The sequence below is a fragment of the Piliocolobus tephrosceles genome, chromosome 7 (assembly GCF_002776525.5).
Source record: "Piliocolobus tephrosceles isolate RC106 chromosome 7, ASM277652v3, whole genome shotgun sequence".
NCBI classification, from domain to species: Eukaryota; Metazoa; Chordata; class Mammalia; order Primates; family Cercopithecidae; genus Piliocolobus; species Piliocolobus tephrosceles.
This window is the reverse complement of record NC_045440.1, coordinates 60,997,350-61,019,515: the sequence shown is the minus strand read 5'-3', so window position 1 is coordinate 61,019,515 and position 22,166 is coordinate 60,997,350. Positions and strand designations below refer to the sequence as shown.

General features: G+C 40.7%; 1 protein-coding gene across 5 annotated transcripts in view; it reads left to right on the top strand.

The window, feature by feature from the left end:
- Positions 1-22,166, top strand: part of CA8 (carbonic anhydrase 8) — a 94,702-nt gene that overhangs the window by 54,745 nt on the left and 17,791 nt on the right. For 2 of the 5 annotated variants that reach the window (XR_002733666.1, XM_023222420.1), the window contains exons 6-9: positions 1,112-1,174; positions 3,804-3,852; positions 5,627-5,739; positions 19,932-20,101. Coding sequence is in view for 4 of the 5 variants with exons in the window: in XM_023222420.1 (XP_023078188.1) it covers positions 1,112-1,174; positions 3,804-3,852; positions 5,627-5,739; positions 19,932-20,066 (360 nt within the window). In the remaining variant the exon portion in view is untranslated. Of the gene's footprint in view, positions 1-1,111; positions 1,175-3,803; positions 3,853-5,626; positions 5,740-6,029; positions 6,361-19,931; positions 20,927-22,166 lie in introns of those variants that run through there. The other 3 variants (XM_023222419.1, XM_023222421.2, XM_023222422.1) reach the window with 3 other exon arrangements.

The following is a 22,166-nucleotide window of genomic DNA, read 5'->3' as shown; positions in this document are numbered from 1 at the left end:
TCCAAATATCTATGTAGAAGGAGAAAAGCTGACAAAAGCAGTGATTGTTTATTTGAGGTTCTAAATGACCTCCATTACTCTCCTCCATTATCATGGACCATTGGAAGTTGGTCAGATTTCACTTAAAAGTTTTAAAGCCAAAGTCAAGAATATTAAGTGTTAGAATTTTTTTGTCTCAATTTTTTTGGGAGCATTTTATACACTAATAATATATAGTGATATGTTTTTTAAAATAAGGCTATAAAAAGCACATTCTTATTTATTTAAAAATAGGTAGTTATAAAATTGTGTCTAGTAGTAATCAAGAAGGGTCTTGATTTTGGTGAATTTAACATACAAAATCACATACCTGCTTTTCTAAGTTAATATAATTTTTCAGTATTGTTAAAATCTTTATAGCAATGATCTATAGATGCCAGAGTTAAACATGGAAGGGTTTGAACATGTACTGAGTAGTTTTAATTCAAAAATATCCTTGATATTTTTATGTAACAGTATTTTATAATTTGATTTATTATATGTAGCAAAATGAGTGATTCCTATACATAGTAAGAAGAATTTAGAATGATAGAATGAGTTCTTGGACATTCACATATCTAATACTTTATTATACTAGCTTCATTACAACTTTAATTACCTTTAGTAGACATTGACCTAGTTATTAATAAAAGGCCATTTAATTGTTCCTCCAAAAGGACATTCAGATGGACTGGAACTGAGTTCTGTTAGTTTTTTTTTGGAGGTAGAGTCTCACGCTGTCACCCAGGCTGGAGTGCAGTGGCATGATCTTGGCTCACTGCAACCTCTCTGCCTTCTGGGATCAAGCTATTCTTCTTCCTCAGCCTCCCGAGTAGCTGGGACTATAGGTGCGTGCCACCACACCCAGCTAATTTTTTGTATTTTTAGTAAAGACAGGGTTTCACCGTGTTAGCCAGAATGGCTTCGATCTCCTAACCTCATGATCCACCCAACTCGGCATCCCAAAGTGCTGGGATTACAGGCATGAGCCACTACTCTCGGCCCTGTTAGTTTTTTTTTTTTTTTTTTTTTTTGAGTTAAAGCTAAACACTGAAAAATGTTGTGGTTGTGGTTTATGCTTTATATTTTTCAGATAGGAAAGGAACATGTTGGCTTGAAGGCTGTGACTGAAATCCTCCAGGATATTCAGTATAAGGTAAGTCACTATTTAAAATAATACAGAAATACTGGTTGTGTAGGAGGTCCCTGTGACTACCTGCAGGCTCGATGCTGTGTTAGAAGGACTCACAGACCTTGGGAAAGCTGTTATCCTTGTGGTTATGGTTTATTATAGTGAAAAGAAACAGATCAAAAAGCAGAGGGAAAAGGTGCATGGAATGAAGTCCAGGGGAAACCAGGCACAAGCTTCCAGGTTTCCCCTCCCAGTGGAGTCATGTGAGGAGGCCCCTAATTCTCCTAGCAATGATGTGTCATAACATGTGTGAAGTGTTGACAACTACAGAAGCTCACTCTAGCCTTAGTGTCCAGAGATTTATTAGGGGTCAGTCATTGAAGCACAAAATGCCTGCAACATAACTGTCCTCAGCTACTCACTCTCTAGCAGCAACCCTCTCCCTGCCCTCTTCACCATAAGTCACACTGTTAGCATCAGCTTATCTGTTGCAATTGGTACAGTATGTCTGAAGGCCTCACACATAACAACAGGAGTTCACCATAAATACAGCATGGCCCAAGGCTGCAGGCACACAGAAACACTCTTACCAGGTAGAATATTCCAAGCTCAGAGTTTATATCCCAGGACCCAAGAGTTAGTCCTAAAGGCAGGGGTTTATATGGGATGTGCAGGATTTGAGCAACTCAGACCTGCTGAGTTAACCCTTTCCTACCTGCATGCTATTGGAAAGTTGTATAAATGAAACAAATAAAAACTTGGGGGATCATATTTCAAAGTATTTACGTTAAATAAATTTAAAGAAAGAAAATAAGTACACATATGCAGTAAGATAACATCCAAGAGAAGGTGATCAACATGACCCTGCAATGATACGGCCTAGCATTGCTAGGAAGCCAATGTCACCACCACACTCAGCTAATTTTTGTATTTTTAGTAGAGACAGGGTTTCACCATGTTGGCCAGGGTGGTCTTGATCTCTTGACCTCGTGATCCACCTGCCTCTGCCTCCCAAAGTGCTGGGATTACAGATGTGAGCCACCGCGCCCGGCCCAATGCCAGTCTCTCTTATAAGCAGTGCTTTCTTGGCTCACTCTTAGTCAGTTGAATGTGAGTGGCCTGGGGGAGGGGAAGTAGTCCAGTCTTGTAGGGCTGCTGGAGAGACAGAACAAGAGTTGAACTTGTTTAATTACAGGAGATCCAGAGACCCAAAGCCAGTTTTAAGAAAGATCAATTTGGGAATCAAGTTTGATTAGGTTTATACTAGCACAGCCCAGGGTATCCTGAACCAGGCAGAATCTCCACTGAAGATCTCCTGAGTAGGTTTGGAGTGAACCCAGCTTCCAAGGGAAGCCCAGTCCAGACAAAAGAAGCTGATAAAAAGACGGTGAGGGCACATTTTTGACTTATATTTGTACAACTGCAATGGGCTGTGGGCTGTGAAAGTTTCCTTTATTTCATCACCTAATAGGACACCAATCATTATGGAATTCAGGAGGATTGGGGAGGCAAGTAAGCTAGATTCTTTAATGTATAAAATAGCCCCAGGAAGTCAGGAAGGGACTTGGAGGTTACGCAATAACTTTCCCTATTGCATCTGTATCGATAGAGAAAAATCTTTTAAGAAACATCTGATTCAGGCCGGGCGCGGTGGCTCAAGCCTGTAATCCCAGCACTTTGGGAGGCCGAGACGGGCGGATCACGAGGTCAGGGGATCAAGACCATCCTGGCTAACACGGTGGCTAACACGGTGAAACCCTGTCTCTACTAAAAACTACAAAAAACTAGCCGGGCGAGGTGACAGGCGCCTGTAGTCCCAGCTACTCGGGAGGCTGAGGCAGGAGAATGGCGTGAGCCCAGGAGGCGGAGCTTGCAGTGAGCTGAGATCCGGCCACTGCACTCCAGCCTGGGCGACAGAGCGAGACTCCGTCTCAAAAAAAAAAAAAAAAAAAAAAAAAAGAAACATCTGATTCACATGACAGGATTATTTGCCTCTAAAGTCTAAGTAATTTAAATGACATGATTTAAAATGATGATCTTAAATGTGAATTGTTGAATACGGGCACAACTGATTCCCTTGAAATTTAAATCTAGCTTTGATAAACACTGATTGGAACAGAATATTTCCATCTGTTTCAGATCTCCCTTTCCAGATGAGGAGAGCATCTAATATAGATCCCAGAGCTGAATTACCAAATCCAAATAGGACAAAACAAGAAGTTGCAAGCCAGGTTGTAGTGCCGAAAAGGTTAGGAGCTGAAATGAAAGCAAGCAGGAGGAAAGGCATTTTGAAAATTCCCCCATCCAGGGTTCAGGCATTTTACAGTGAGAATTTAGCCCAAGTCTCTGGTATGAATGTGCTCAGAGCAGAAAAGGTAACTGACATGGGGCAGATGGGACCCCATGTGTAGGTTCCACACCAGGACTTACAGGGAGAATTGAACTGTGGTAGCAAAGAAAATAGCCATAGAATTAAAGCAGGAACCAGACAATGTTACTCCAGTGAGAAGGTGGAAGGAGATACCCACAAGTCTGTGGGACCTGATGAGGCCATTCAGAAAAGACTTCATTCTAATTTTTTAGTTCTAATAGATTTTTATTCTAAAATCTAGAAATATTACATTAACATTGGGTAAACATTTTTTCTTTTCAGGGGAAGTCCAAAACAATACCTTGCTTTAATCCTAACACTTTATTACCAGGTGAGTATTTATCTGATTGCATAAAATGAATTTTAACAGTGGCTATAGTCACATTGTTTTTTTCAGACTATGTAAAGCTATATATTGTTAATTAATAAAATTTATTTGCAATTTATATTCTCTTTAGCAGATATAATTTCCATGGAATATGGAAGTAAACCTTTTGAAATAATAAAGAGACACTTTGCCACTAGTTCCACTGATCCACGAAGAGCTTTCATAGGATTGTCATTTGTAAAAATTGCTACCTCTGTGTAAAGCGCCAGTATAATAAAATAACTTTGGCCGGGTGTGGTGGCTCACGCCTGTAATTCCAGCTACTCAGGAGACTGAAGCAGGAGAATCGCTTGAACCCAGGAGATGGAGGTTGCAGTGAGCCGAGATCATGTGACTGCACTCAGCCTGGGTGACAGAGTGAAACTGTCTCAAACAAACAAACAAACAAACAGAAAAAACCTTGATGTACCTACCTCTAAGACTGATCAGTGGAGTTCTTAATCCTTAGAGTAGAATAGACTTTGTATCTAATTTTATAAGGTTACCTCTCTGCAGTAATACTATTATTATATATTACTCTAATTGTATTTGTGTAGAGGTAACAATTATACATCAAATACTCAGAATACGATTTAAAGGTTGTTGTATATAAAATTTTGATCTTCACATTTCTCTGCCCAAATTATGTGCTGTCTCTTAGTGTTTTAAACAAAACCAAACAGTTGGTGCATTGTGTCTTCTATTTTCTACATTTAATTAATCTACAACAAACCAATTTCTATCATATGTTAAACATTTATCCATCATATTAATGATAAATTCCTCTAATGCAGAGCTAAAGGATTTCATAAGAATGACCCATTTTGTTCTATTGTAATATTTTAATATTTTGCTGTTGCAGAAGCAGTATAGTAGTAGCTAGAACTGAATGGTTAAAAATACAGGCTTTCAGACAGACGTGGTGGCTCACACCTATGTAATCCCAACACTTTGGGAGGCAGATATGAGAGGATTGCTTGTGACCAAGAGTTTGAGACTAGCCATAGCCAGACCTCGCTCTCAAAAAAAGAAGAAATAATTGCTGGCTGTGGTGGTGTGCACCCATAGTCCTAGCCACTTCGGAGGCTGAGGTGAGATGATTGCTTGAGCCCAGGAGTTTGAGGCTGCAGTGATTCATGATCACATCAACACACTCCAGCAGCCTGGGTGATAGAGCCGGACCCTGTCTCTTAAAAATGATAATACAGGTTATGAAGCCAGACTGCCCGAATTCGAATCCTGGCTTTGCCAGTGATTATTAGCTGAGTGACCTTCGGCAAACTACTACTCTTTTGAGATTCATTTTTCCCATCTGAAAAATAATATTAATATTACTACCTATCTCACTGGTTTGTTGTGAAGGTTAAATGAATTAAAGTAAATTGCTGGCATGTCATAAGCATTCAATAAATATTAGATATGAAATAGTCAGGTAAGTCCTTTAGTAAAGTGAAAAAACCCAAAATATAGATACACTTCTAAAGTGATTAAACTTAACAGGTATGTATAGTAATCCATTGATAGAAATCACTGTAAATAATAGAGAATTCATCATGTTTTTTATCAATTAGTTTTTCCACAATGAGTACTGTAAGAATGTGGAGCTCTAGTTTAAAAATGACGTCCATCTTAGAAGTATCATTTGGACAGTTTGTAATTTTGAAAATTGTTGTTGGAGTCATCAGGATTGTTATTAATTCACTTGCCTTTTCCATGACATATCCACGTGGCTGTGCAGACCCTCTGCTGCGGGACTACTGGGTGTATGAAGGCTCTCTCACCATCCCACCTTGTAGTGAAGGTGTCACCTGGATATTATTCCGATACCCTTTAACTATATCCCAGCTACAGGTGAGTGTGCTGCTTTGAATCTTTCAGAGTAAAGTTACGAGTTAAACATTGTTTCTGAGAAAGGAAAGCGTCTGTTTTATGTTTTAGCTCCTTTTAGATCAGTCATACCTCTCAAGATGAAAGTTAAGTGGCTTGAACTAGTGAAAGTGATTGAAAGGTCAAGGATGGACAGAACCCAACACTAATTTATGGTCTGTATTTTAAAAGTTAGTTTTTAGAGAGTTAATCGAGATCACTGAAAGGCAAAACTTTTTATTAGTCTAGTTATTTCCTTATGTGAATTTCCCCAGGTGTGGAGAATAGAAAGTCTGGAAGTAAAGTGGGGATGCTGGTTATTTCTGTAAGTCACTCATAGGCTTTGAAATCATTTTACCTTGGTGCGTACAGGAAAATTCTGCATGTGTGGGGTGAAGGACCCAGAAGGAGTGCCCTAGAAAATTCTGGATTGTTTGCTAGCTCCACTTTTGGTCACCCACCCCCGGCCTTGGGCTCTTCATAGGTGCCCTAAATGTTACTGCACAGTGGGTGGGAGCACGCGAGTGAATTGTCACGGGGATGTTAGCTGGTGGAACATGAGGCAGCATCACTCGAATCTATTTAAACCATGATTTTGATATTACAAAAGGGGCTTTAAATATCTCCTGTCTTTCAGGGATTTGTCTAAGGGATGGATATGTTCTAGAAAGCTGTATTGTTTCTTCATGATCAACCTGAAAAGACTTGGGAAATACTTTCAGCAAACCAAGTTTTCTTTGGTAGCTTTTAAATATTCGCCATTATTTCTTGAAGTTAAAAAGCTCAAGTTCACTAACTTCTCAGTAAAGCTTTCTTTAGTTTGTCCTTAAATCTTAAAAAAATCCTTCTTCCAACATTTAATAATTTTATTTATTTATGTTTTGCTAGGGATTAATTTAATAATTTTCCCACTCAGCCTCTCCTCCCCATACCCTTCATTATTTTATGAACTTTGATCATATCACTTTTGAACCTTATATTTTTATGACAAATTCTAATTCCTATATTTTAGTCATTCTTGTATTTGTTTTTATAAGAGACTATTCTGCACATGATTAGACTAGGGGTATGGGTTTGAGAAAAACAACTGTGGAGGTGAAGGGCTCTTCTCGTCACACTGAACAGGGGTATAAGTAAATGCCAGCACTCACTTATCACTGGTGATGTGTTCTTGTTTTTTAGTACCACTAAATGCACTTTGTTTTTAATTTAAAAATGAAGAACAAAAAGAAACGCTTCCTGAATGCCAACTGGACACAGAGGATGATGAGATTAAAACAGTTTTTACTCTCAAAAAGTTCACCAAAGAGTTGGGGAGGCAGATGACTAAACAATTAACGTGATAATAAGTAAGGTGCTCTGGAAACACATGTGGAAGAAACCCAACCCAGTCCAAGAGGTTTAGGGAATAATTTCTGCAAAATATTAGAAATTAGTCCAGTGAAGGACAGGAAAGAAGTTAGAAATTTGGGTCCAATGTTAAGCCTAGAGTTTTGGACTCACGATATCTAGATTTGGTACTTAACAGCGAAGATGACAGCTGCTACAACAGATAAACCTCAAATGTCAGTGGCTTAACACAGTAGAAATGTATTTCGTACTCACATAAAATCCAACATATGTGTTTCTGATTCGCAGTGAAGGCTTTTCTCTGTGTAGTCATTCAGGGAACCAGGTTGAAAGAAACACTTCCGTCTTCTCTGCCCTCCTCCCACAGTCGCCCTCAATGAGAACAGGGTGAAGGATCTCAACAGAGGTCTTTTGAGGGCCAGTGGTATAAACAGGGAGCTCCACTTGTACTTACTTTCTGTTAGCTAGAACTGGTCACATAACTACCGTAACTGCAGGGGAAGCTGGGAAGTGCATTCTAGCTTTATGCCCAAGAAGAAGAAAAAAACAGATTCGGTGATCAGATGAGCAAGAACTCCTGGCACCGTAGCTCAAGCTGAGTAGGAAGACAAGAAGATAGCTCCCACTCTATGCAACCCCGCAGTGGAGATGGGGGAGATGATGCTCCTTAGGAACTAAGGACCAAGGGTCTTGAGAAGAACAGGGAGGGAGAGTTGCCTCGATGTGGAGGAGGAGGGGATTAATATTGAGAAATGCTGTGGACAAGTGCTGCCAACCCTAGCATCAAATAGCTACAGCACCTTTTAAAAATGGGCCCGGGCCAGGCGCAGTGGCTCATGCCTGTAATCGCAGCACTTTGGGAGGCCGAGGCAGGCAGATCACAAGGTCGGGAGATCAAGACCTTCCTGGCTAACACAGTGAAACCCTGTCTCTACTAAAAATACAAAAAGTTAGCCGGGCGTGGTGGCGGGCGCCTGTAGTCCCAGCTACTTGGGAGGCTGAGGCAGGAGAATGGCGAGAACCCGGGAGGTGGAGCTTGCAGTGAGCCGAGACTGCTCACTGCACTCCAGCCTGGGGGACAGAGCAAGACTGCGTCTCAAAAAAAAAAAAGAAAGAAAGAAATTGGCCCAGGTGCTTGAAGTTCTGAACTTCTGGCTTCCATCTGGCTTACATACTGGATCTCAACTTGTTCTTGTCCTTTGATACGTAACTCTTTCCCTGGCCAGGCATGCTCACTGCTTGATTCTGGTTTTAGTATCCTCCTTTGTTGCTGAGTTTTGGCTTCCCTTCTGCAATACGATTCCTCCTCCATCCCTTCCACTGTGCTGTTTCTGGTTCCTCTAGGTAAGGAAACACCTTAGCCCATCTAAGCAGTTTGCCTTGAGGCCCCTATCATGATGAAAGCCTTCTTTTCTTTTCTGATTTGCCTCATCATTGCAAACAAGATGCATGAACAAGAGCTATAACCGCCAGTTAGGCCATTGTTAACCCAAAGGAGATGTTTCTGTAGAATGTTGAGCTGAATGTAGAGGGACCAAGCATAAATATGGACCATATATAGACCATCTTTCCAGAAGTTTTATGGGAAAGGCAAGGAGGGATTTAGGGACAACGTTTAGAGAATAGTGAAGTATTTTTTGTTTTGTTTTGTTTTTTTAAGTTAAGATTTAGGAAACACTAGAGGTTTTGTAGGCATATTGAAAATAATCTGTGAATAGAACAGTTGATTCCTTGATGTGGTGACTGCCGTTATCATTCCCAGGTTTCAGATGAGGTGATTGAGGCCTGTGGAGATTAAGAAACCTTTGCCTGATTGACACAGGTAGTACAGGTAGATTTGGGGATCCAGCCAGTCATGTGTGATGTCGGTGCTCGGTGCTTAACTACTGTCCCTTTTGGTGTGCCCTCTTCAACACTGCAGTTCGTTTGAGACCTTCTTTCTGCATGAGGCCTTGTCAGGAAGCCCACAGCAGTGTTAGAGGAGGTTTCTGCCTTTTCTGTGTTATGCTCTGTATCCCCAGTTGGAGGAGTTTTGTTTCTCTCAGGCAGTTGAAAACACATAACAAGAACTTCAGAGGCTGAGGCCTAACGTGCAGATTTGGGAATCCTTAGCATCAAAAAAAGAGCAGAATGGGCCAGGCGCGGTGGCTCACGCCTGTAATCTCAGCACTTTGGGAGGCCCAGGCGGGCAGATCATGAGGTCAGGAGTTCGAGACCAGCCTGGCCAATATGATGAAACCTCATCTCTACTAAAAATACAAAAATTAGCCGGGTGTGGTGGTGGGCGCCTATAATCCAAGCTACTCAGGAGGCTGAGGCAGGAGAATTGCTTGAACCCGGGAGGTGGAGGTTGCAGTGAGCCAAGATTGTGCCATTGCACTCCAGGCTGGGCAATGGAGCAAGACTCTTTCTCAAAAAAAAAAAAAAAAAAAAAAAAAAAGAAAAGACAGAATAACAAAACAAATGAGATACCCAAGAAAAGAATATAAACAGAAGAGAGTCAAGTAGTGAGGATGGGAGGAGATAGTCCCCTGAGGTCCTGAGGTACTTTCCTGAGGCTGATACTTCCTGGAGTATCCTTCCTAAGACTCTTCTAAACTGGGAGGACCCTGTGCAATTCACTCTTTTCCGTTTGCCATCTGGTTGCTCCAGGTCCCTTCTCTTGCTGACTTTGTATTTCTGAAGCAGAGAAGGGGTCTGGGGTTAGCAGGTGTGTGAGGGCCATGCTCACTGCCGGCTGCCCTATCCAGGTCAGACTCAGGGACTGCAACCCGAGCAGGGGCCGTGGGTCATACAGTCACTGTTGTTCTATGAATGGCACATGTAAAACATCAAACTTGCCTCTGCATTTACTTTTCCTACAATTTGACTCGAGGATATATACGCATTTCTTTGTTGTTGTTGCAGATAGCCCAAAATCTTAGATGCCCAAATTTCAAAGCCCCAAGGCTTAACATACAGCTTGTTTCATGATACTGGAATGCATTCATTTGCTTTTACTTGTCATTGACCCTGTTAATACAAGCAGTGTATTGATATGGTAAGGTAACGATTGCATAGTCCTAGCTTCTTTTTCTTTATCTTTCTCATAGGCAGTTTTTAGCACGCAAAATTGCTCCTTTGAGGCTGATGTGGAGTCTGAAGGAATGCATGCATTCATTCCTTCATTTATTTGGCAGTTATTTGACATTTGCTATGTGCCAGTTACTGTAATCAGTACTGACAAGGGGAAAGCCAGTAAGACATTCTCAAAGAATTCACTATCTAGGAGGAAACGCCAGCTGATACGTAGGTGTACATTAAAAAACAAGCAAACAAACAAACAAAAACCCAGTCATTTGCTGTGTCCAGCGCTATGGGATGGTATGGACATAGTCTTGAGGTAGCACATAGGAAAGGTGCCTGGATGAGAGTTAGTTATCTAGAAGGCCTTCCCCAAACCAGGTCAAGAGGTGTTGCCTGAGTATTTGTGAGAATTGCTAATGGGAAAAGTGTATGTATGCTTGTGTCTGGCAGGGAGGCCAGAGAACAGGGTGCATTTGGGGAAAGCTTGTGGTAAGTGTGGAGAGCCTATGACATGAGGGGGTTGGAGAGGGGAGCAGGAGACTTCCTCAGTGAGCCTCAGGGCTGTGCCATGGAGATTGGTTTTTCTCCTGAAGGTGGCAAAGAATCACGGAAATGTTGTAAGGAGGAGGGAGATGTGACCAAGTTTGAATTCCAGAAGCGTACTCTGTAGCTGCAGTATGAAGATGTAGGTCACATGGCAATGAGATGGAGGGAAGGGAGTAACTTTAGAAATAATAAAGAAGCAGACGCAGAACCTGGTGGCTGATGACATAGGAAGGATTTTGGGAAGGAAAGACCCCCTTGTCACTGCACCTCCCCTGGATTTGGCTTGGTTGACTGGCAAGTGTAAGGTGTTGCTTTCTACCATGACAGGGAATCAAGGAGGAGGAGCAGCCTTTATGGAGAAGATGCCAAGTTTATGGTTGCATATTGACAGTTTGAGATGCCTTTAAACATCCAAGAAAGGGGTATGGTGGGTGAAGCTGTTAGTGTAGAAGAGGAGATCATTCAGGGAGAGAAAAGAAGTGATTCAGAGAACAAGGGATGTATTACCAGGGGCGTGCACTGTAAGAGTGTCCCCAGGGAATGGCTGGAGAAGTGGAAAAAGTCAGGAGACTCGTGTGATGGTTAGAGAAGCCATGGGAGAGGCAAGTTTCAAGAAGAAGTAGAGAGATCATGAGTGTCAGATTCTGTACACACATTCAGTTAAGGACTAAAAAGTGTTAACTGGATTTAGCCACAAGGAGAGATTATAGACTAGAGAACAAAGTAGATGAGCTGAGTGTCTATAGTCACATTTGTTCAGCATTACTTTATCGAGGGTAATTTCCTAAAAGTAGATCAGATCTTTTAGTGAAACTTTTTTTTCTCGGCCAGATGCGGTGGTTCACGCCTGTAATCCAAGCACTTCGGGAGGCTGTGATGGACGGATCACCTGAGGTCAGGAGTTTGAGACCAGCCTGGCCAACATGGTGAAACCCTGTCTCTACTAAAGATACAAAAATTAGCCAGGTGTGGTGGCAGGTGCCTGTAGTTCCAGCTACTTGGGAGGCTGAGGCAGGAGAATCACTTGAACCCAGGAGGTGGAGATTGCAGTGAGCCGAGGTTGCACCACTCCACTCCAGCCTGGGCAGCAAGAACGAAACTCCATCTCAAAAAAAAATGTTCTTTATAATCACAACAAATCTTAATTTATTGAAAGGTTTATTGGGCCTTGTTGAGTGCCCAATATTCCCATTTCCACCTAGAATTCCTTTAAGGATTCCCTTGCCAGCATTCACAATATCAATGCTGAACTATATTGAAAATGTTAACTGATCCTGTAGATAAGATACCATATTTTACTACTATACTGGCCAGTGTGTTATGCTAAAATCCAGAGACAGACCATTGTGCCTTAGGCTCTCTGGCTTCAAAGGGAACCTAGCTTTGTATTTTTCCTTGAAATAGGCCAGTGACAAAGTCTAACCCTAACCTACTAAAGTCATGCTCCCTGATTATTGGGAGATAAACCATCTCTTACCACAGGGGAGCCGAAGCTGAATGAATGCATATTGGAAGGAATAATCTCGGCTGCCCTTGAAAATAGATGACTTTTCAATTAGCTGTACTTCTCAAGGAGAAGATTTAGGTGCTATTAGCACAGAGCTCCATCACAGCATCTGTTCAGAGGGCAGCAGAGTTAAAATGTAGACACACACAGACACACATTTACGTATATTACAATGCTATTTAGAGTGATTTAGAAAAAAATTATAATCTTAGGGGAATATAAATCAGTCTGAATGTTTTACTTGGTGCTGCTCATAGGATTTCACAGGAAGCAGAGCAAAAATGGAAAAGGTCCAAAGAAGGCAGCAAAAGTGAGAGGAATCAAAGGAAGAGGATGTGATTCTAGGAGTTAGACCAAGAAAAATTGAGAAGCCTCAAAAATTGAGAAGGGAAGGAGAGAGATGCTTGACATATAAAATAGCAAAAGGAACAATGAATGGCAGGTGGAGTTTCCACATAGCTGATTATATTGAGAAATTTAAAAATTTGCATTAAATTAAAGAACAATGTTTTCTTCCATATCATAAGGTTTATGTATGTAATTAAGCTGCTGAATATTATTATGCAAAGAATTGGTATCTTGACATGCATCACTTGCCATAGGATAATAGTATCGGCACTAGCGACATTGAAGAAGTTATAAATCATAATGGTTTCCTATTAAATGCATAGTAGCTATGATTCAGGGAGGTGTAGACTTCAGCTGAAGTGTAGTGTGGGCTGTTAAGCCCATCATACATTGTCCTGAGTACTATTAGTTGGAATTCTAGAATATGGGTCTGGAAGCCCTTTCTTAGTTGAATTTTTCGTATTATTGCTGGTTAGCATGCCTTATGTAGGGAGAAAAAAACAATTGGATGGATCTGAATGAGTAGATATTTCTTTTTTAAAAACGATCTCTATCTCTAACCATTAAAAAACTGTATTAAAATTTTTTTATTTCCATAGGTTTTTAGGGAACAGGTGGTATTTGGTTACAGGAGTAAGTCCTTTAGTGGTGATTTGTGAGATTTTGGTGCACTGATCACCCTGGCAGTATACACTGACCCCAATTTTGTAGTCTTTTATCCCTCACCCCCTTCCCACCCTTTCCCCCTGGGTCCCCAAAGTGGGGACTCAGTGTGTGTGCGTGTGTGTGTGTATACACATATATACATATATAATATATATAGCACACATATATACACACACACACACACACACATATATATACACACACGCACACACACATACACCACAGTTTCTTTATCCACTCATTGATTATGGGCATTTTAACCATTAAATAACTTTAATATAAACGATGGTCTAAGCATTCGGAAGCCAAAGTAAAAAAAAAATTTTTTTTTCAGCTGGATTGTCGTGTTTGGAAATGAGATTCCAAGAACAGAATACAAATACCAAAACATTACCAAATCTAACAACAGAAATTTTAAGACATATTCTGATTTCTCAGAGTCATTAAAATGTGAATACATATTAATCTTAGAACTGATAAAACAGGGCATTATGGTATAGTGGCATCTGTGCAAATATGTATGTACACATACAGAAATGGGTTGATAACTAAGTTTTACTGTCCTTTTCCTGCCCTTTTCTTCCTCCTTTTTCTGCATTCCCTCCCTACTTATCTATTTCTTAGCTTATCTACATTTTCGTATTAAACGTCTTTGTTTTTTCCTTTTTCTTTCAACTTAAAGTAACACCAGTGAAATGAAGGAATATGAATGTGTTTATTGTTTTTTCACCCTGTAGATACATGACATGTCTTCTAGAATATTGAAAACTGCTTTAAACGTTCTTTTCTTCAGTCTTTCCTCCTCTTCATTCCTTCTGCATTCCATGTTTCCTATGGGTTGGAAAGTAGGACTCTTTACATCCTGACAGCCCAAGTTAGTGCCTGGCATGTGCTCAGCCTGTGGGATCTAGAAGCACATCTGGCCCTGGACAATCAAGGAAGTCTGACCCCATTCACGAAGCAGCAAGCCTTTCTCAGGGGTCTTCATGCTCCCTATGGAATCAAAGGGGCTGTTTCCCTAAAGTCCAGGTTGCCATAGGGCCACAGCATGGTTATGTTTGAAAATAACTTCAAATGATTGGGGACATTTGTTGTAGGTTTTCAATGATTGGGAACATTTGTTGTAGATTTTCTTCTATGCCCATCGCTGTGGTTTCAATGTGTCCCCTCCAAAATTCAGGTGCTACCAATGTGATGTATTAAGAGGTAGGACCTTTAAGAGGTGTTTAGGCCATGAGGGCCCTTCCCTTGTTAATGGATTAAGACCCTTAAGAAAGAGGCTTCACACAGCATTTTCTTGTTGGCTTGCTTGTCCTTCTGCCTTCTGCTACATGAGGGCATATCAAGAATGCCTTCACCAAATACCAAATGTCTTGATCTTGGGCTTCCAGCCTCCAGAACTTGAGAAAATACATTTCTGTTCTTTATGTGTTATCCAGTCTCAGGTATCCTGTTATAGCAGCACAAAACAGATGAAGACATCCATGGTTCTCAGACTTGAGCATGTGTCAGATCTCCTGGAAGGCTTGTTAAAGCACACCTTGCTGGGTTCCACCCCATGTTGCTGATTCAGTAGGTCTGGGGTAGTTGCTGACAACTTACACTTTTATTCTGGGAGGATATTTTGAGAACCATGTTTCATATATACCTGCATTTGTCTCTACATGTAACTGAGATGAGCACTCTAACCGGAGAAGGCTGAGGTCCTGAAGGTTAGTGTGAAGGGCAGCCCTAGGCCAGTCCTGTCCAGTGGGAACATGATGTGAGCTACATATTAAACTTTCTAGTAGCCATGGTAAAAAAAATAAAATAAAAAGTCAAAAGAAACAGGTGAAATTAAGAAATTAATTCAAATAGTGTATGTAACCCAATACTTGCAAAATACTATCATTTTAATATGTAGTCAAGGTAAGACGTCATTGATGGGATTTCTCCCATTCTTATTTTCATACTGAGTCTTTGGCTTGCAGTGTGTATTCTGCACTTCCAGCACATCTCAGATTGGACAAACCACATTTCAAGTGCTTGGTGGCCATGTGGGCCAGGTTGCTGCCATCCTGGACAGTGCAAATCAAGGATCTTCTCTCCGGGGAGACACTTTCTTAAAATGTGTCATTTTTAATTGCTTGTAGATATTTTTATATGTATTTTCTCAGTGTCTTAAGTGATAGGCAGCACTTTCCCTGTGGTTGTGAGCCCTCTAATCTTTAATTCTTGAGTACGTTTAAATCTGCGTGGCTCAGAAACTCTTTCGACAGTGGTCGAGGCTGGGGCTCCTTTAGGCTGGGGATGGCATCAGGATGGTTGACGTTGGTGTTACCAGGGAGTGAATGTTCTTCCTATTCCCTTACTCAAAAAAATTGAAAAGATCGATTAAGGACTCGTGACAGAGTGAGAGATGGTTTATGAATGAAAGGTTGGTAAGGAAGAGGGAGCATTGATTTTAGATGGAACATTTTATAATGGGGTAGAAGAGAAACGAGGCAAAAACAAGGCTGCAGTATGTGAAAGGTGGAGAGTCCTCTCTCTATGTTTGTCTATATCTGTCTTTGTATACATATATGGACTGTTTAAGTACAATTTGCTTTTGATTTTTTAATTTGATTAGTACCATGTGGAATTATGTTATTCTGACTCTTGTATTGTTATTGATAATAAAAGAAAATGAGAGCACTAACTTTGATAAGGAACCATTTTATCAAGGTCGTAAAATATCTGTCACCTCCCAAAGTTTCCTCCCACGGCCTTTGTTGTTACAATATTTTGCTGGGTCAGAACACTTAACATAAGATCTACCATCTTAGCAATTTGAAGTATACAATTCAATATTGTTAAGTATAAGCACTGTGCTGTATAGGAGACCTCGAGGACTTATTTATCTTGCATAACTGAGACTTTGTACCCTGTAACTATTATATCCCCATTTCTGCTTCCTGCCAGCTGCCATTAGCCAATGGCAGCTGCCATTCTTCTCTCTGCTTCTAAGAGTTTGATCATTTTAGATTTCACATATAAGTGAGTTCATACAATACTTGTGTTTCCATGTCTGGCTGATTTCCACTTGTGGATACAGATTGAAAGGAATTGAAGTCAGTATCTTGAAGAGATATCTGCACTCCCGTGTTCATGACAGCCAAGACAGGGAAACCACGTGAATGTCCATATATGGGTTAACGGATAGAACATACTGACTTTTACGTGTTGTATTTCTCTTTTAACATGATGACACATGAAATGCAAGTCAAAATAAATCTATTAAAACTTAGTAACTCCTGAAAGTTACCTAGCACTAAACCGCAAACCCTGGAAATTAGCTCTTTGAATCCATTAATAAAGAAGCAATTTTAAAGCTGAACTTTTAGTGGATAATTTGGTTTGTGAGGCAGTGAAGATTGGAATAAACGTCTTAGACCAATTGGAGTGCATATGTAGTTCAAAGAACAGTGGCTGTTGAATCTAATACCTTCAGAAGATGGAGACTTCTCCATGAAATGTTCAATGTTGGTGCCCCACATTCAATTTTCTCTTAAATTGGTTAAAAACAAATACCATGTTTAAGTAGAGTAGCATTAAAAATACATGCAGTCATACATTCAGATATATGTGATGCTAATGGTCTCTGGAAGGCCCTGACATTTGAGTTTCATTAAAGATTTCTATCCCGAAATATTATTCTATTATTCTGTTCATTTATCATAATCTCTCATTTCAGTATGGCTGATTCAGTATGCACTTGAAACCATTTGAAGTGACTAAAGGGTTTTGGGGGTGGTTGCTTTAGAAAACTCGGCATTTCAGTAAGACACATTTTCCCCTCCATCTCTGTTGATGTTTGAAGTCTTCAGAGTGTTGCTGTGATCAGAGAAAAACATTTCTTGTGAAATAGTTTTCTCTGAGAGTACAGTGATTTGAGACTGGCTGGCTGTTGATTCAGATCATCTCTTCTGGAAGAAGTTGTTCTCACAGAATGTGCTTCAGGGTGAGGCCCGGGGCTTGAAAGATTTTTCTCCAGTTCAGAATACATAAATATAAAATTAACCCAGCTTTAAAATAATCTTCAAAGTCAATAAAAAATGGAGTCTTTCATATGTTGAGGCAGTAAAGTTCCTAGCCCACATTGCTCCTCAGTGACCTGTGCATGCTTCATAGGTTCAGGTTGCAGGTATTAAGTATGATTACACGGAAAGTGAGTGCTAGGAGAGACGACTTTAAATTTCCTCAGTGAATGATTGGTTTATTATAAATACTTTCTGCATATAAAACTATAGCTAAATATTTATCTCCAAATGCTAAAGGTTTCACTTCAAAAGAAGTTGTGCAATAGAAGTGCTAGTATTTGTCAGACACTTCCTATGTGCTTTGAACTATGCTGATTGATTTTCATGAATGTTCTTTCCTATTTCGTAGGCTATCCTTGTGAATACTGTTATTATCTCTGTTATACACGTGTGGAAACTGAGGCTTGAGGAGGTGCAGTCATTTGATCATTTGGGTCTTAGGTGGCAGAACAGTACAAGAATTGGCCTTTGGGTGCAGAGTTCACTGCCCTCACTGTCATATTCTTCTTTTTGAAAAAGCATAAGATTCTCTCACAGACCAGGTTCCTTTTCACTCTCTACTTAGGGAAAACTTCAAGGTGAAAGCAAATATTAAGGGATTATCATGCAGCTTCGTCTCTAGAAGTTTTCAGATGCAACAAGCAAAAGATGCTACTCGTATTTTCATTCTAATACCTGAAGAAGATCTAGCGAAAAACCATCAAGTAGATTAAACAGCTGATTGCTTATCTGACTGGCTCCTCTAAGTAGATTAAACAGCTGATTGCTTATCTGACTGGCTCCTCTATGTAAATACAACATATAGGTACAATAAAAAACTAAACAGGACAATCCCGGGTGGGTCAGACTTAATCTCATTAAGGGAAATCAGTCATACATTTAGCGACATGGAAAAATAAGACATTCGAAGTGCATGTAAGTACAGAGAAAAGAAAAGAACAAAAACCCGCAGAAAAGAAGCTGGATTTCTGACCTGGATTCTAATCGAACTAGCCATTTAATTTTTTCTACAACTCTATGTATGAGTTATTGAGTTAAAATGTTGTGTGATTCAACTCTTGGAGTCAGGGAGCCTCTCCTGAGGAAAATGCACATGTAACAATTTGCATATCATCCAGGGCTTTCATGGGCCCCCTAAAGTCTCTAGGTGTCTCTTGAGTTTTGTTGAAACCCCTGAATTAGTTGCTCTCTTGCGTTTCATTTCTCTTCGTGAATGGCAGCATTCTATAGCTATGTAAGGTTAAGGATCTTTGTAGATATAATCCTTTGATACACAGATGGTGAACTTTTGGTGTATTGATGCTTCCCAGATCACATATGCTCAATACCTTGGGGTGTATGAAGGAGATAGATTATACCGAATTGACTAGAATTCCTAAAGAGATGGCTGTGGAGCTGAGAAAAGAGCAGGTAGACTTGGAATCATCAGACTTACCCACTAGCTAATCTGGTAATTTTCAAAACTGTTCCAGCCTCAATTTCCCCTTCTGTATACGGAATGCAGAATGTGTCATGACTATCTGGCACTTAAGTGAATTAACAGTGAACCCCGTAGTTAAATAGATAAATGGAAATAAGCCTGGGCAACGCTCATCACTTTTGCTTGTTGCTTAAACGTTAATATTTCCCAGAGAGTCATGTCTGGCAGGCTCTGGGTTCTTAGAGAAACTGTAGGGCAGCTGATGGGCAAGGTCCCTGAGGACTCTGAGAACCTCTTCACTTACAGTGGGGAAGCCATGGGACCTGGAGAGCCCACCCAAGAAAGGGAAATGAACTTGAAAATCAATATTGTGAAGACAGGAAGTTGGGCTCAGGCTTTTAGAAAATAATTTCTTGCACCTATGCTCTCCAGAGGGCTAGAAAAGTGGCAAAAGTCTTTTGATGAAAGGAAACCTTGAATCCATCTGATAAATCTAAGATCTAATCAGTGTTTACATACAGTAACATAATAATTCATTAATTGAAATGTACTTGGAAAGCATTTAAGAGCACATTCATTTGTTCACTCTTTCTTATTATGCTATGGATAGGCATAAAACTTTTTTGGGAGAGGTATGTATCATTGTTTTTTTGAGATGGAGTCTGGCTCTGTTGCTCAGGCTGGAGTGCAATGGTGTGTTCTCGGCTTACTGCAACCTCTCCCTCATGGGTCAAAGTGATTCTCCTCCCTCAACCTTCTGAGTAGCTGGGATTACAGGCGCGCACCACCTTGCCCGGCTAATTTTTGTATTTTTAGTAGAGACAGGGTTTCACCATGTTGGTCAGGCTGGTCTTGAACTCTTGACTTCGTGACCCGCCCACCTCAGCCACCCAAAGTGATGGGATTACAGGTGTGAGCCACTGCGCCCAGCCTGTATCATTTTTACATTAACAAATGGAGCAGATTTCTGTGTCTATTTGAGTTGTTCAGAGACCTTGATATGTCTACTTCTGTTGCCATCTCTTGAAAGGGTCCTGTCTAATGTCTTAGGTCTGGAAGAATTAAGTCTGTTTTTTTTCTTTTGGAAGCTTAATTTTAATTTTCTCTTTAATAATTGTTGTAATTTATGCATATGTTATGCATGCCATTTATGAAACTCCAATCTTGTTCATGTCTGATAATTGATTAATCTATTTTCTTCTGCTTTTATTTTCAGATAGAAGAATTTCGAAGGCTGAGGACGCATGTTAAGGGGGCAGAACTTGTAGAAGGCTGTGATGGGATTTTGGGAGACAACTTTCGGCCCACTCAGCCTCTTAGTGACAGAGTCATTAGAGCTGCATTTCAGTAGCCAAAGAGGACAGGAACAAGTCTATCTTCATGAGGGTATGTCCAGATTAAGTAAGGAAAATGAGGTGCACAGCTACTTAAACCTAGCATGCCAAAGGTACACTTATGGTGATCCTGGTAATTTAGTAATAAAAGCATATGTACTTCATCTTGATAAAATTTATGACACATTCTTGAGCTCTGTTAATTACAGGTCAAGAAGTTATTTTAATCTTATGCAGTATTGAAGAAAAACTATGATATATTTTCCTATCAGAGTAGCCTTTAATTCCAAATTTTGGTGGCTTTCATAAGGAAAGACACCCTGAGGCCCAGAAAAGGTGGCATGCATACCTCTTTAGTAACTTACCATGTTGTCCCCTTGAAGCAGCACGAGTCATGTCCCAGTGACCAAGGAGCACACAGGAGGGGGCTTGGGGAACATGTGAGCCTCAGTGTGGATCCTACTTGTCTCCTGCACAATTGATCCTCTTGTTTCTCAGGGTAGGGAGCATATCTGGCATGCATTGAAATACTTCTTCTATGGAAGTGCTTCTTATTTGATACATTGAGAAGCAGTTATTAATTATCTGAATATGGTACACTGTTGGTTGAAACGTTATGTATTTTAATATACTGAATTCAATGTATGTATTCCTTACTCTTAAGGAACTAACAAAATAAAATATCACAAACGTGTAAGAGATAAAATACAAAAAAAAGACTACATATTGGATTATTTCTTTACCTTGTAAATTAACTAAGAGTGTATTGGTCATTGTACATCACTGGCAAACCACACCTTCCCAAGGGGAAAGCATCTGTTGGAATGGAATCTAGGGAAGCAGCGAAATCTCATCTCTATGAACAATTTAAAAATTAGCTGGGTGTGGTAGCATATACCTGTAGTCCTGGCTACTCAGGAGGCTGAGGTGAGAGGATCACTTGAGCCTGGCAGGTGGAGGCTGCAGTCAGCTGAGATCGCACCACTGTACTCCAGCCTGTGTGACAGAGTGAGACCGTGTCTCAAACAAGATAAAACAAAACAAAAAAACAAAGAAGTCTGCCAGGTAGCCGAGGTGACAGACGCGGAGGCTTGGACACTAGAATAGAAACAGTGGAGGTGGAGAGAAGTTGATGTATGTGAAATAGAAATTACAGGTTCTAGCTCATGATGAATTGGATGAGGGGTGGAAGGAGATGGAAGTGTCAAAGATAACTTCTGGGGTTTTACACTTTGGAAACCCTGGAAGGAGTGTCACTGAGTGGCAATGGGAAAGCTGCGGGGAGGCCCTGTTTGGTTGAAGATGAAGAGCTGAGTTGCAGCACAGTGAGTGAGAGATGCCTGTCAACCACAAACTGCAATGGTGGACTCTGGTCGTGAAGGTCATTAGAATTTCCAGAGTAGAGAACAGAAAACAAGTCTGGGTTGAAATAGGGAAGTATTGGATGTAGACATTGTATATGTTCATATAATGCTCTGATGGATCTAATAGAGTTACTTAATTAAGTGTGTATAAAATCTTGTGGGAGGCTTTACAGGCAAGTGAGCCAAGACACAGAGAAGTTAGGCTACGGCCCAAAGTAATACAGTTATTAAGCAGTGGAGCCAAAGCAGATCCAGGTAGCTTGACTGGCAGACCCCTTTTTCTTCACCACAACATGGGCAGAGGTTAAAGAGTTCTGCCACACTGGCGTTCGAGTGGCACATCAAGGAGGGATTCTGTTGCAGCAGGCTGAAGGACATAGGAAGAGAGGAGCTGGAGACTCCAGGTCACAGCCACCTTGGTAGGCTGGGCTGGGGTGGGGCAGGAGGCCACAGCAACAAAGAGGGGGTGGGATTGAGGAAATCTTTTTTTTTTTTTTTTCTTTTTTAAACAAAAGAAATGGAACTTGTCTATATGCTGGGGGATGGAAAAGGAGCAAGTAGATGGAAAGAGGCTGAAGGTGCTGCTTCTGGGAGGAGCTGGAGCAGTGAAGTCTGAAAAGTGGAAAGGGATGAAATCCTAAGCACACAGGGAGCCTGGCTTTTGCTGAGAGGATGCGCACTCTCTGTGCTGCAATGGGAAGGAAGAAAGAAGGAGGTGGAAGTTTATCTGTGCTGCAATGGGAAGGAAGGAAG